We start from the raw sequence: 16,170 nt of genomic DNA on the forward strand, positions 1-16,170 counted from the left end.
GCTCTGCCTACTAGGGGTTGAGCCTGCCTGGCATTGGAAGGCAAAGTCTTAACCACTGGGCAGCCAGGGAAATCCCTGAACACTTGTTTTATTAGTTACATTGCTCCTAAGCATTTTTTTCACCCACCTAGTTTGCTAATGACAGGGAAACAGTTTAAGGGTCTCTCATTCCTTGTTCTTCCGGTGCCTTTGCATCCTAGGGGCACAGGTCAGAACAGGAGGCTGTGATTGGAGGAGAGTCCGGCCTGGTTAATCATATAATTCAGTTCTGGATGGAAGCTGAGGCTGTGTCTTCCTAGCCACAGGATATTGACCTACTTTCCCCCTCTTATCTGTTTGCAAAATATTTGTTGTACTTAGTGTGTTTTCCCTGTCACAACGAATGTTTGTCTCTCCCTTTCATATGAACTGAATGCTAAAGTGCTAGTTAAATTGGTGGAAAAAACAATGGAGAAGAAAAGTTGGTAAGCAGTTTTAATTTCTAAACGTGGATGTCATAATTATGTCATTTAAAGAGAACTCTGTAGTTTTTCAATCTACCTGCCTACCTACTTACCTAGTGAGAGACGTGATTAAGGATAGAGTGTAAAGTTAAAGGTGTTTAGGCCTTTGAGTTGATGCTTTACAATATTAAAATGTGGTAGTTTGAAAATCTTTTTTTCATAAACTACTTGTAGCAGGAAATGAACTTTTCTTAATCGGCCATATACAATGTAGTTCACTATTAAATATTTATATCTTACCAGAACTTCCCTTGGGAAAATTTACTGTATAGTTCTATACCTGGTCAAACTGTTTAGCAGTTGATTTTTCTATAGCTTTACAGGTTGAGACCATGCTGTATTCAAGGGCAAAAATAAGTGTGCATGTCTTAAAGGGCATTTTTATGTATGTATACTTCTGTAAATATATGAAATAATTTCTGCTTCCTAAAAATTTTGGGAAATGAACAGAACTGTTATTACAATTTAGTTACCATTTATCAATTTAAATTTAGTAAACACATATTTTGTTAGACAATTTAATTTGTGACTTAAAAAGAGTTATTTAGCTATGGTATGCCTTGTAAATTGCTCTGCTATATTGTATATCTTTCTGTTTCTTCCTAAATGCTTTATAATGTGTTTAGAGATACAGAAAAGTTGGTGCATTTGGTTTTAAATTCAGTAATGCTTCCAAAATGAGCAAAACTAGAAAAAACTTATTCCAGAAAATACTTCAAAATTCTAATCTGATTGCTAATTTTAGTCAATTTAGGTGAAGTAACCCCAGTGCAATTTAGCTATTTTCTTTAAAAATTCTTTTTCAGTGACAAAGTCATTTTGCCTTCTCAATTTACATATCAGTGTCATTTTGGTAACATGTTAGCTGTTTTTGTTTGATCAGTTCTCAACTAATAAACATTCATGAAGCCCTAACGTAAATGTATAAACATCTCTGTCTTTGATTACATAGTGTGGATATGTAACTATCCACTAAAGTGGTTTAGGGGATAACTGCTTGAGGAAGCTTCTGAATTTTTATTATTCCAAAAATACTTTTTCTTAACCACAAGCACAGAGACATTACTGAAGATGTACTGTTGAGCGATGCATATTTTTCTTTTACTATGGTTTCTTTTTCTTTAATTCTTATTAGAGTATAGTTGGGTTTATATGGATTTCTTAATTTGTAATTTTAGATCCCTTTTTGCTTTCATAACTGGATACATTTGTTAAAACAACCAGTGCCATTTTGCAGCTAAGCGTGTAGTTGTAAACAGAGAACACAGTCACGTGTGTCCCGATGCCTTTCCTGATGGTGATCCTGTGATTTTGTTCATTTCCTTCTGTGCTGTGTGTGGTTATTCCCTTAATATTTTTTTTTCTTTTTTTTGGCTGGTGAGGTCAGAACAAAGAGAGCTGCGTTCCTTTATGTCTGAGTAAGTGTCATTGGGAAAGTTTTCTGTGGCCTGGCATTTTTGGTTTCTCACATTCTTTGTAATCAGGCCTGTGATTGCTTACCCTGAAATGAAGGAAGTCAGTCTTTCCCAGTTGAGCTATTCTTGCTGAGTCAGTAATGATGGAAGCCGGAGCAAGACCTTAGGAGACAATGTGTTCGACCCCTATGTGGGGAGACTGAGGCTCAACATTGGCAGTGTGCTGGGTCTCCCTGCACTACTGCAGAACTCGGGGGGTTCTTTCTGAGCCACTGTGGTGTTCATTCCAACCTCTGGTCTGTTGCAGAATGCAACAGCTGATGTTTCCCGGAGAGATACTTTCCTTCCTTACCACAGAGAGTGCACGAAATTCAGTACCTTTCCCTCCATTGTCACTGAAAAGAGCCTGGATGATGCAAGGAGCCTTTTTTAAGGAAAGTATAGTTTTGCTTTGGTGTACCCTAGGCTATTTCATGTGAGTGTCATTGTTCAGCCAGGTGTCTTCAGAAATTGACATAGAGGGACCCCCAAACTGCTGGGTACAAGGAACCCTACATGTATGGCTCCCAGGTGCAAATCACCGTACTTTGAACTATAAGGGAACAGCTTGAGTGCTTGGATGGTCTGGTCAAGCATACAGAGAACAGAGAGGGACTCCAAACCTTGTAAGCAAGGGGAGGGGCTGAGGACAGGAGAACTTGGTGTGGGTATTAGCGTGTGGGACGAGACAGAGACCCTCTGATTAACGAGCCAGTTCATTTGGAAGGAAAGTTGGATTTCCCCTGGTGGCTGTGTTCTGTTTAATAACCACTGGTCGTATTTGGGGTCTGTGCACCAGCCAGGAACTAATCAGAGCTGTCAGGTGTGCCAGTTACATGTGAGCCCTTTTACGTTCACCTGGGGGTTCCAGGGCGTCAGGTTTGCCAATCTAAACACGTTGGACTTCTTGGAAATTTTTTTAATCTGTCACGAGGGAATGGATTGAGAGGCCTATTGGTTATAATTTGCAGGTCCCAGTGCAGCTGAGTTTGTGTTTCTGACTATAACAGTGGTTTACAGTTTTTGGCTCCTTTGTCCCTCAGGAACTCATAGGCCTTTTCAGACATTAGCTCATGAGTTCTCATAACGTCCAGTGTGAGTGGGACACCATGACCATAGGTTCCCCCTAAAGTCAGGACGGCTTGTCTTCCATTCCCGATGGGTGCTGCGCTGGGGAAGGGGGTGGAGAAGAGGCGTGGGGGTGGTTTTCAGACCCAGTCTTGGGGGTGGGTGGCATTCTCTGAAGGCACCCTGTCCTTTGGCAGTTGTTCCTGCCATGACTCTGCAGAACTTCCTCCGGGAAGTGATGGTGGAGACAGTGCTGTCGGCTGCGTGCTTCCTCGGGGTACTGACCTCATGGGATGTCCACTGCACATGAGGCAATGCTCAAGGTTATTTACATGGGCACACCAGCCAGGAGACCTCAGGGCCAAGCAGGGGAGCTCTTCAGGTTAGCAGAAATAGGCACTAGGGAGGGAGAGAACTGGCATCTGGTGATAGCCTCTTGGGAGTCGGGCTTTGCTTTCTCAAAAGAGAAAGTAGACTGGATGTTGTCATCCCTGAATTTTTAGATCAGAACTCGAATTCCAGAGATGAATTTCCTTGGATGCAAGCTTGGGTCAGTGATTCAAAGCCTGTGATGTTCCACGTTGGGTGGATCAAAAGTGAATTCTCAGTCATGGTAAACTCTTGCTACTGAACTTGTGAAAAGTTACTCTTTCCCAAGTCAAGCTTCTCTAAGAACTGTGGAGTATTCTGAAGTTTGATGACTTAGGAATTAGAGTGAAGGATGTGTGTGTAATATAATGAGTATGAAAGCCTATACTCTTAGACCCATTAGGAAAGCTTCCTCTTCACGCTGGCTCTTCCAGAAACCAAATATGCAACATCTCCTGGGTCCATTTCTATCTCTGGTAAAATAAGGATTTGCCTGGGATGCTAAGAAATTTTGCTCATACATCAGAAGAGGTAGTCTGTAGTTTGTAATCCAGAACTTTCAATGTTGTCATAGCAGCCAGTTATTTTTGATTCAAAAGTCTTTCTAATTAGTCTCGATAATACAATTCATCATTTCCTTAGAAAAGAACTTTTTTTTAATGTATCACATTATAAATTATAAAGTTCTGTCTAGATGCTATCTTTCAAATCCTTAATAACTGGACCATGCCTGGGGTTGAGGGTAGCCCAGCTCTTGGCTGACGGCTCAGCCTTGCTATACCCAGACAGAAACAAACCTGACATTGCCGCTGAGTGGTTCCTGGCCCATCTCTGCCTGTTCAGAGGTACCCTCCAGGGTGTGGACTCTTACATATCCAGAAAGTTGCATCAATTGCCTTTTGCATTAACAGCTTTTTAAGATCTGAGTCTGGCTTTGTGATTTATGGGCTTCTGTATGGTTTTAGCTGTTTGTTTTCATTCCCAGTTCAAATCTATTCCATTTTATCATTGCCTGATAACTTAATGTCCTTTTTATTATCCATAGTTGGAGCTCAAGACAACAGTTATTGTATGGAAACTGCCTGGTAGTTAGGCCTGTTTCTTTCCTAAATCTAAGATGCTAACAAAAACCTTCCTACTAGCAGTCTATTAAATATCCTTAACAAAACGCTTTAGAGAAAGATGGATAAAACCTCAGTGTGTAGTGGCTTTAACAGTGGAAAACAGGATTGGAAAATCAGATAACTATGTGAAGTAAAGCCATGAATCGGCATACCATATACTATAAGCTTCTCTAAGGAAGTGTGTTGATAGGAATGAAAATTGGCATCATTTGAGCCTTTTCATAAATGCATGTCGTGGCCCATTTTCTTAGACTTGGGGGAGCCCTGCATAGCACCCTGTGTGGCCCACCAGCCTCTTCTCCTTTAAGAGACACTCTGCTTGAGTAAATTGTCCTAAAGAATGCAGTTTTCATTCCACTTGCCCTTAACTTCATAAATACTAAGAAAGTGTTTTGGCCTTCAGTTTCTAACCCAGGTCTTTCTTATTCTTGGTGAACCTCATGAGGCTCTCTGGTAGGAAGGGTAGAGATAATGGAACCAACCCTGGAAGGATCAGTGGGCCGAGTCACTCCCAGGTGCATCCATCTACCTATTCTGCACACCAGCGCCTTGTGCACCATCCCTTGGCCAGGCAGCGGGGGTCTTCACACGTGGGGAGCTCAGGCTTTCTCCAGAGGCCGGAGGAGACCAGCAAGCTGACAGTTGTGCTGGATGTGTAGGGTTTGCTCAGAGCACACTGCTTTTGGGGAAGGGCTTCTCATACCTGTTTAAGTCAGGGAGGATTTATTTAAGACAAGCAGCTCAGCTGATCCTGTGGAGCAAAGGCCTACAGCTAGAACTACTTTTCTGTCTGTCCCAGGAGGTCCTTCATGTGAGGTTTGCCTTAAGGGGTTGAGAGACTTGGTCAAGGAGCAGTGAGAACGAGGAGGAAGGCTGGAGTCCAATTGTGGTTGTCAGCTCTGATGAGGAATTTTTTTTTTATATTTGATAAAATATACATAACGTATCATGGTCATTTTAACCTTTTTAAGTGTGCAGTTCAATGGCACAGAGGATATTTACATTGTTGTGTAACTATCAGCACCATTGGTCATCTTCCCAAAGTGAAACCTTGTACTGGTTAAACAGCAACTTCCCTTTCCCTCCTCCCTCAGCCCCTCATAACCACCGTCCTAGTTTCTGTCTTTATGAATTTGACTGCTCTAGGACCTCATATAAGTGGAGTCATACAGTACTGACTTATTTCAGTTGGTCAGATGGTAAAGAATCTGCCTGCAATGCAGGAGATCCGGGTTCGATCCCTGGGACAGGAAGATCCCCCGCAGAAGGGAATGGCAACCCACTCTAGTATTCTTGGGGCTTCCTTGGTGGCTCAGATGGTAAAGAATCTGCCTGCAATGTGGGAGAACTCTACAATGCGGGAGACCTTGGTTCAATCCCTGGGCCAGGAAGATTCCCTGGAGGAGGAAATGGCAACCCACTCCAGGGTTCTTGTCTGGAGAGTTCCATGGACCCAGAAGCCTGGCGGGCTACCATCCATGGGTTCACAGAGTGGGACAGGAATGAGTGACTAACACTTTCACTATTTCAGTTAGCATGATGTCCTCAGGTTTCATCTGTGCTATAGCATGTGTCAGAATTTGCTTTTTTTCTTAAGGCTGAATAATATCCCATTGTGTGTGTGTCACATTTTGTTTTGTGAATAATGCTGCTTTGAACATGAACGTTGGAGTCCCTCCTTTCAAATTCTAAAGTAGAATTGCTGGGTCATATGGTAGTTCTCTGATCTTTTTGAGCATCTCCTAAGGAATTTGAATATTAAGAGATGCTGGAGAGTTATTGGAGGATTTACAGCAGGGCTTACCTGATCAGTGGAGAAGAAAATGCCAACCCATTCTAGTATTCTTGCCTGGAGAATTCCATGGACAGAGGAGCCTGGTGGGCTATAGTCCATGGGGTCATAAAGAGTAGGATACAACTGAGTGACTTTCACTTACCTGATCAAACTGTGATGTAGAAGGGCAACTTGGGTGGTGTGGCACATGGGTCGGGGGAGGAGGGGGCCTGGCAGAGGCAGTGGTGAAGACAACTTAGGAGGTTGCTGCCTTCAGGGTGAGAAATGATGAAGCCTGAACTGGGGCAGTCCCAGTGGGGAAGGGTGGGAAGGGATGGAGCAGGAGTGATTAAGCTGATATAATCAAGGTGATACATTGTGTGGGGAGTTAGAGACAGGGAGAGGCCAAAGGTGAGAAAACTAGATCAACTGTGACTGTGGAATTTAGGGAGAGTAAGATGGTTTTGTTTTTGTTTCTGGTCTTGTGGTATGTGATGGTAGAAGAGATGTGGATGTGTACTGATATGTTAGAAACAGCCAAGTGGTAGAGATGATTGGTGGGCAGGTGGTGATACTGTGGGTTGCTAATTTGAGGGTGGGGAGATGGTAAAGAGGGGCTTGCTTGGTGGGTCAGAGGGTAAAGAATCTGCCTGCAGTGTAGGAGACCTGAGTTCAGTTCCTGGGTTGGTAAGATCCCCTGGAGAAGGAAATGGCTACCCACTCCAGTATTCTTGCCTGGAGAATTCCATGGACAGAGGAGCCCGGTGGGCTACAGTCGATGGAGTTGCAAAGAGTCAGCCATGATTGAGTGACTAAGCATACACACAGAAGGTAAAGAACAGAGGGGCAGATGGCCATACAATTTGGCTGAATTTTAAAGTGTTGGATATTACTGGTGTAGCTCCAGAGTTTCATAGCTCCCATGGATCTATTTCACATTCCTACCTGAGGCAGAAATACTTACATAGATCAATTTATAAAGCCAGAAATGATGCCATTTCATTGGTTATAAAAATCAGGTTTTCTAGGGATTCTAATGAATCCAGAAGGATTTAAACTAAAGCATGAGGCTGTTGGATTTGGCTTATATTCTTTTTGCTCATCTACATTTTCTGATTTCTTTTTTCCTCTAGTGAACTTGTGTTGCTTTTAATCATTAAGATAGTCATTTGAAATTTCAAAAGTTACCTATTTTTTGTCTCGACTCTCTTACTAGACTGTGAGCTCCTGGGGAGTGTATGGGACAAGGAAGTACCACGATTATTGTGTGTCCCTAGCACTTAACACAATGCTAGGGACCATCAGGGCTGAATAGCGTAAGCGGTGGTTGAACCGAATTGAATGGAAATTTAATCAGACTTTTCTCAAAGATGAGGTTGCTATTTTGAAAGATCCAGGAAGGAAGTTTCAGGTTTTTTTTAGTCACTTAACCCATTATATTAGGTACTGAACCACGTCTTACAGACTTGGCCTCTCTTTTGCCTTTGTTTTGCTATCAGGATTTGCTGAGTCTTATTTTATTCATGAAATCTTGCCACATTGGCTTTGTTTTCTTAGTTAAATGTGTTTCTCATGTTATCCTTAAAAGCATTAGCGATGTCTTTGGGAGCCAAATAGCTCAATTCTGTTTCCTGTCCTTTGTTGATAGTATTGTGTTTTTAGAGGAATGGATCAAAGTGGCTTGAAGCCGCAGTCATTATTTTGCCTTCTGGTCGGCTGGGAGGGAACCACCCAACCCAGGATGGCAGCTGTGAGAATGTGCACTATTGAACAACTCAGTTGTCAACCATAAATTTGCACACTTGTTTTCCTTTTGTGTTTGTCTGAATGCCTGCCATGTGCCAGAGGCTGTGCACTGTGCCTTTGGGGAAATAAAGATGAATAAGGGTGACTCTTGACACCATGGAGCTGATTCTCCAGAAAAGGGGCTATAAAGCATACAAGACTACGGCACAAAGAGGTTAATGAGGGGAACTCGAGTCAAATAACAGTGGTTACTATGGTAAGAAGACTCCCCAAAGGCTCTGCTTCTGATGTATATTATAATAGATGTATTCAGATGTCCTCATTTACAGTTACCAGAGCAGTAGATAACCTGCTTTCATTAAGTTTTCCTGCAAGTGGCTTTTATGGCTATGCTTAAGAAATTCCTTCACATTTTAAAATTTACTTATTATTTAATCATTTACTTATTTATTTTTGGCCATACTGGGACACTCGCAGGATCTTCCCTGGTGGCTCAGATGGTACGGCATCTGCCTGCAATGCGGGAGACCCGGGTTTGATTCCTGGGTCGGAAAGATCCCCTGGAGAAGGAAATGGCAATCCACTCCAGCACTCTTGCCTGGAAAATCCCATGGACGGAGGAGCCTGATAGGCTACAGTCCATGGGGTCGCAAAGAGTCGGACACAACTGAGGGACTTCACTTTCACTTTCATACTGGGACACTCGCAGGATCTTAGTTTGCCCACAAGGGATTGAACCCGGGCCATGGTAGTGAAAGTGTCATTAAGAGTCCTAACCACTGGACTGCCAGGAAATTTCCATTATTTACTAATTTTTTAAGTTGAATGGCTCAGATGGTAAAGAAACTGCCTGCAATGCGGGAGAACCAGGTTGATCACCGGGTGGGAAGATCCCCTGACGAATGGAATGGCAACTCTCTGTGGTATTCTTGCCTGGAGGAATCCTTGGACAGAGGAGCCTGGTTGATGACAGTCCATGGGGTTGCAAAGAGTCAGACACGACTGAACGACAAACGCTTTTTTTTCATAGTTGATTTACAATTTTGTGTTAGTTTCTGGTGTGCAAACGATTCAGTTTTATATGTAATCTTTTTCATATTCTTTTCCATTATGGTTTATTACAGGATGTTGAATATTATTTCCTGTACCACACAGTAGGACCTTGTTGTGTATCTGTTTTATGTAATAGTAGCTTGTAGTCCAAGGTTTCTTCAAATTTAAAATTGTGTTCATAAATCAATGTTAATCCTTGTTAACCATTGCCCTGCTCAGCTCTGATTTGAGAATGTTCTTTCAGATTCTACAGTAAAACTGTTTCAACTTAAAAATACACATTTGTTCTCATCTGTGGCATTCTGAGGCTTTTGAGTAACGTGGGAGACCAACAGATAATATATTTCAGCTTAAAATACATCTCTTATTTAGTCATTAAATTACCGATTACTTTGGAATAACTTTTCAGCGTTGCTGTTTTGATGTCAATAGTAGAACGGCCATGCTCTTCATAAGGATCTACTGTCTGGTTTGGCCATGTCTCTGTGGGGCTGTTGGCTTGGGGAATGCTGGTCTTGACATCCCCAGGCATAGACATTAACGTGGTAGATGATTTAATTTAAGGTTGGGGCTGGGTAGACTACTCATATATATATGTTAAGTTATAGATGGCATTTTAAGATGCTGTAGAATGTTTATGTTTCATTCTTTTGGATTTTGAGAGATTTTTGAAATGATGCTTTTCAGATTTTAAATGGTATTTTTATGCTGCAAAAGATGCCAGTAAATGAATTGATATATACTGCAATATAGGTAGTAAGTTTTTGAGATGAGAGTAAGTAGGGGAAGGAATGCTTTGATCATGTACTTTGTTTTTCTTGGATGGACAAACAGGTGAAAAGAGCTTGTGCGGCCATGGAGTCACCTGGTATCAGTTGGTGAGCTTCTGGCTGGGCTAAACCAGTGCCCTTAGGTGGAGGTCCTGCCTCCAGGTTCCCCAGTGGTCCTCTAAAGGCTCCACCAGTTGTTGTATTTTGTGGATTGCTTTCTCCAAGGTTGGGAGAAAAAGATTGGTTTCACATAATACTGAAGATCGAACAGTGGTTTAATACTTATATTGGGCACAGTACTTAGTGTTCAAGTCAGTCAAGGATCTTGGTTGGGTGCAGTGCAGAAAGGATGTAGGAACTCACAGAATTGCTGAAAGGTCAGAGGACCAGGAAGGATATAAGCTTAGAAGGTAGGCAGGAACCTCCAAAAGACTGGGGGACTGGGCAGCGGGATCCGTAGCAGAAGTCAGGGGATGGGAACCACCTGGTCTTCATGCTGCTGCTGTCATGCAGTGAGTAATAAGTATAACCACCAGCTGTCATCATGTCCCAGGACTCCTGGTCATAGGAGGATGTGATTGGCTGTGCATAAGCCATGTTCTGCCTTCCCAGATTGCTCAGTGGATAGAGTCTGCCTGCAATACAGGAGATGTAGGAAACTGGTTTGATCCCTGGATCAGGAAGGTCCTCTGGAGGAGCGCATGGCAATCCACTTCAGTATTCTTGCCTGGAGAATCTCATGGACAGAGGAGCCTGGCAGGCTACAGTCCATAGCGTTTCAAAGAGTTGAACATGACTGAAGTGATTTAGCACGCACGCATGCAGGCCACGTTCTTTGGGGGTGGAGAAAGCATGTCTGTCTCCTTCGAATTCTGTAGTGAGAATTGGGCATTACTTCTCACTAGTTATTTGTCATAAGGTAACTTGGACTCCCTGAAAGGGGGAAAAAAGTAAAAGTGTGATAGTTGCCCAGTTGTGTCTGACTGTTTGTGACCCCATGGACTGAAGAATAGACCCTATGGACTAGCCCTCCTCTGTCCATGTCCTGGAGAATTCAGGCAAGAATACTGGAGTGAGTTGCCATTCTTTTCTCCAGGGGATCTTCTTGACCCAGAGATTGAACCTGGGTCTCCTGTATTGCAGGTGGATTCTTTACTGGAATAGGATTGTGTACAAGATAGTGTCTCCATTTAAAAAAAAAAAAAAAAGAAAGGCAAATTGTCTCCTCTGGCTTATCTTGTGGCTGCCCAGAACTCACATATGCCTTTCTTTCCATACTTTGGCTTAAGAAAATAAAATGCTCCAGCCAGCATCATGCTGGGCAAGGCAATGGCATCCCACTCCAGTACTCTTGCCTGGAAAATCCCATGGATGGAGGAGCCTGGTAGGCTGCAGTCCATGGGGTCGCTAAGAGTCGGATACGACTGAGCGACTTCACTTTCACTTTTCACTTTCATGCATTGGAGAAGGAAATGGCAACCCACTCCAGTGTTCTTGCCTGGAGAATCCCAGGGATGGGGTAGCCTGGTGGGCTGCCATCTCTGGGGTCGCACAGAGTTGGACACGACTGAAGCGACTTAGCAGCAGCAGCAGCAGCATCATGCAGCTCTTCCCTGTGAGGCTGAAAACATAGCTGCCCCTCCACAGAGGGTATCAAGAAGATCTCTTTCGTCCGTTGTCTTCTGTGGCCCCATCTAAAGTGGAGTGTAGGGGATGATGGCTTTGTCATATTTTAACAGTTCTTGTTTTTAGTTTGTTTTATGAGTTGGAGGTCTTGGTATTGATTGTCTTAAGAATTAAGTACTCGTCACTGTCAGCCAGACTCCCTTAAAAATGTTATTGGCTTTCAAGGTTTACTGCTTCCATCGACTAATAAAAAACAGTACGTGCGTGCTAAGTTGCTTCAGTCTTACCAATTCTTTGAGACCCCCTGGATTGTAGCCCACCAGGGGATCTTCCCGACCCAGGGATCAAACCTCTGTCTCTTACATTTCCTGCATTAGCAGGCAGGTTCTTTACTGCTAGTGCCACCTAGGAAGCCCCAATAAAAATCAGACATACTACCAACCCCTAAGGTTTTGAGCCTAGAACCCGATCTGAGAACTTGTCTCTGGGCAGTTGGACCTGGCCTTAGCTCTTGGTAAATGGAATCCACCTGGGAATAGTTAAGAAGCTTAAGAAGCAGTAGCGTGGGTGATATATTCCCCTGCGTTCCATCTTCACAGTGGGTGTGCTATCCTATTCTTGGGCTGTAGAGATGAAACAGTTGGTTCTTGGGACAGAGGACTTCTCTGCATCTCCTGCCTCCAGGCAGAGTGACTCCTCTTAGAATCATTTGTTCTCCCCTCTGGCTTTCGGACAGGCTAGTTTTACGGCTTTCTTGTAGATCTTCAATGAGTAGGCCACACTTATTCTAGCATCGGATTTTTTTCCTCACATTCTCAAAAGTTGCAAGCACAGGGTCCATGTTTTAAGGCACAACAGGCCATGGTTTAATCACCTGTTTCTCTGTTAAATATCAACGGTGATCTTGCCAGTCCAAATTAGTACGTAGGTCCTAATGTCTCCACCCTTGGGGCCTTAGCTCAGCCGGTTCATGGTCTTTAGTGTGTTATTTACAACATTCTATTTCCTTGTACCACCTTCTTTTATTGGGTAAGATGCTTTCTGTCACAAATAATAGAAAATCCAACTCAAACAACTTAATAAGGAGAATTAGTTGGCCTCTGTGACTGAAAACTTGCAAGCTGTGTGGCAGGCTTCAGGTGCAAACCTTTCCGGAGGTTTGTGATGTCACTGGGTTATTTTCTAAAGCAGACCCTATGGACTGTAGCCTGCCAGGCTCCTTTGTCCATGGGATTTCCCAGATAATAATACTGGAGTGGTTTGCCATTTTCTTCTCCAGGGGATCTTCCTGACCCAGGGATCGAACCCAGGTCTTCTACATTGCAGGCAGCCTCTTTACCATTTGAGCTACTAGGGAAGCTCCAAAAGCAGTCATGGTCACAGCAATTCCTAGTACCACATCTGTAAATCATGCCACCCAGAGGTAGCTGGAACCTTTGTCCTAATACTCCAAGCCAAAGCTTCAGGCTTAGTTAAATGACCAGCGCTGAATCTGCTCTCATGGCTGGGAGATGGAAATGTGTTCATTGTCACAGTCTAGATCACACTCTGTATTCCTGGACATGAGATAAAAGTGGCTTCCTTGGAACAACATGGATTCCCCTGGGGGGTCTTGGGAAGGGTGCAGGTGGTGAGCTTGTATGCATCAAACACAAAGTGTCCTCGGTGCTCTCCATCTGTTCCCGTGTGGATTCTTCTGATAGTTTATGGAAACCTTGAGTTAGCAAGTCATTCTGAAATTTGTTCCTGTAGTCAGTGTTGCTCTTTCAGGGAAGAAACAAATCAGTTTCTTTTGGCTGAATTAAATATACGGGCTAATTTTGTTGAGATGTCAGAGTTACCCAACCAGGCCTGGAGATGGTAGTCAGGGAAAGTCAATCCATTTGTGTGAAGATAGGAAGTATCTCTGTGCCATTTTATCAGGGTTCCAGTTTCACCAGAATGAGAGTGTGGAGGAGGGTATCACTATTTGCTCCCCCCGAGAACCTAGATGCTAAAAAAAAAAACAAAACAAAACTGGTACGAAACAAAACTCTGCTGGCTGGACTAAATGGATGTTGGCATCACCTTTTCAGTTGGTTTACTTTATTGTGGTATTTTGAGCTGAGAAAGTTGTGTTTTCAGAGTTTTTCCCTTTTACCCACTGCCTATAGCAGCATTTGTTTTGCCCTCTTCCGCCCTTGCCCTTTGGATTGATTATAAAGTTGGGAAAGAAATGTAAAAATCCGAACCCATACTCTCGCTTGAAACTCATATTTGAAACCATGGTGAAGCAGGTTTAATTACAGAGAAAGATTGGCTGCTTAATTGCTGTTACCTGCCACGAAGCTGTTGCCTTTCTGTAGCTGTTTCCATAAATAGACTTTATATACAGGAATCTACCCTGGGGCAAAGAGTTCCCATTCGGCCTCTTTACTTAATTCAAATTGCTAGGTTGAGGTGGTTATTTTTGAAACTCTTCTCAGGTTGACTTTCCCCTTAATCCCCAAGCCTTCTTCCCTCATCTGCCAAATTACATGTAATGTATCGCTGCTAGATTGCTTTTGGCATTTCTCAAGTCTGAGAACTTGAAATTTGATTGAAATGTTAATTTATTACGACAGTTTGGGCACACACGTTCCTATTCCTGAACAAGTCTCTGAAAGGACTTAGTGTGGGCCCAGCCCTGTCTCTGGCTTCTGTGCATCTCTAGAGCATGGCATGTCTCCTTCCTCCACCTGGTTTATTTTGAAAGAATCTGGCCTGATTCAAGGTATGTGAAACCATTCTTGGTGTGACTGTTGTTGGGTTTTAGCAATACCTGGGGCTGTTTATTCCAAGTGTAGTTGGCATGATATTTAAAAAGATTAACAAATAAGTTAACTTTGGTTTTCTTCTTTTGATTATTAAATAGTTCCTTATTGGTTGCTTTTGTTTGTCGGAGAGCCTTGCTGCTGGTCCTTAGTCTCTCTTTTTTGGCTTTTCAGTACACACTTAAAAATTTTTTTTTTAATGTTGTTGTTGTTCAGTCACTTGGTCATGTCTGGCTCTTTGCAACCCGTGGACTGCAGCATGCCAGGCTTCCCTGTCCTTCACCATTTCCTGGAGTTGCTCAAACTTACGTCTATCAAGTTTGTGACGCCATCCAGCCACCTCATCCTCCGTCGTCCCTTTCTCCTCCTGGCTTCAATCTTTCCAGCATCGGGGTCTTTTCCAGTGAGTCAGCTCTTCGTATCACGTGGTCAAAGTAGTGGAGCTTTAGACTTCAGCATCAGTCCTTCCAATGAATTTTCAGAGTTGATTTCCTTTAGGATTAACTGGTTTGATCTCTTTGCAGTCCAAGGGACTCTCAAGAGTCTTCTCCAGCACCACAGTTCAAAAGCATCAATTCTTCAGTGCTTGGCCTTCTTTATGGTCTAACTCTCACATCCATACATGACTGTTGGAAGAACCAAAGCTTTGACTAGATGGACCTTTGTTGGCAAAGTAATGTCTCTTTGCTCTTCTAGCAGTGTGTCTGTTGGAATGAGCATTAAGAATACTGAGGTCATTCTTGGCAGGTTATATTATATAGGCAACCTCTGATCTTCAAGTGGGGTGTATTCTTTTTGTATATCAGTCAGTGTTGACTCCTGGAATGAAGTTTCTCCCCATAGGTACAGTATTATAAGTGGTGATTTTGTTCTTTTAACACATAAATGTAATATAGTCCTAACTAACCATAAGCAAAATCTCTTAACCTTTCTGAGCTTCCTTATCTTAAAATGGGTATAATGATAACAATTTACCTCATAGAATTGTGAGAATTAAATTAATTGATGCACAGAAAGTTCTTGAGATAGCATCTGGTATGCAGCAAGTACTCCGTAAATGTTAACATCATTTTAAACACAATATGTTTTGGGAAAATGGCATTTTGCATTTCATCATGGAATACTGGGTGATGCCACTTGGGGCAGCAGGTTTCTGTGGGTTCAGGTCTGACATTGGTAGGCAAGGGCTGGTAGAAAGGGGTGGGGTGGGTTCTCTTGCTAGTGTTTTGCCTCTTCTGGTTGGGGAGAGGTGATGATCTAGAAAGAAGGAAACAGCAATCCTGGCTACCTAGTGGCTCTTTCAGTAAATGGACTTTGCTTGGGGTGATGATGACTGGGAGGGAGGTTCATCTTTGGTGGCAGGTTGGCAGTTGGGACTTCTAGCTTGGCAGTGACTGCAGCCTTCCCCCCACCCCCTCTACCCCCTAGGCTTCTGACATAGGTTGTAGGAAAGGAGAGGTTACAACATAGGTGAGGCAAGTGAGGACCATTAGGAACTGGCAGTGTTTCATTTCTCCATTGGTGCCAAGAACCCATCTGAACTAATCTTGCTCATTTAAATTCTTCCTTTCTCTTTCTTTGCTACAGCAAGAGACTATGGCCAAGATGGAGGTGAAAACATCACTGCTGGACAATATGATTGGAGTTGGAGATATGGTTCTTTTAGAACCTCTCAATGAGGACACCGTCATCGACAACCTCAAGAAGCGCTTTGACCACAATGAGATATATGTGAGTGTGCACGGAATGTCGTCTGGGGAGTTTAGACTTTGCATTTTATGGTGCAGAGTGGGCTTCTCTTCCTCAGACTCTTCTTTTTTCTGTTTATTGGAGTCCAGAGGTATTTGTTGATACCCTCAGGAAGAAGTTTGTGTTTGCTCACTTGGTGCGT

The 16,170-nt window shown here is 43.0% G+C and overlaps 1 protein-coding gene across 5 annotated transcripts in view; it reads left to right on the forward strand.

Annotated features, from left to right (window-relative positions):
* Positions 1-16,170, forward strand: part of MYO1B (myosin IB) — a 200,084-nt gene that overhangs the window by 19,357 nt on the left and 164,557 nt on the right. For 3 of the 5 annotated variants that reach the window (XM_061440561.1, XM_061440580.1, XM_061440542.1), the window contains one exon: positions 15,867-16,010. In XM_061440561.1, the coding sequence (XP_061296545.1) occupies positions 15,876-16,010 (135 nt within the window). In that variant the 5' untranslated portion in view covers positions 15,867-15,875. Of the gene's footprint in view, positions 1-361; positions 465-14,495; positions 14,683-15,866; positions 16,011-16,170 lie in introns of those variants that run through there. The other 2 variants (XM_061440552.1, XM_061440571.1) reach the window with 2 other exon arrangements.

This window comes from Bos javanicus, chromosome 2 (assembly GCF_032452875.1).
Source record: "Bos javanicus breed banteng chromosome 2, ARS-OSU_banteng_1.0, whole genome shotgun sequence".
NCBI lineage: Eukaryota > Metazoa > Chordata > Mammalia > Artiodactyla > Bovidae > Bos > Bos javanicus.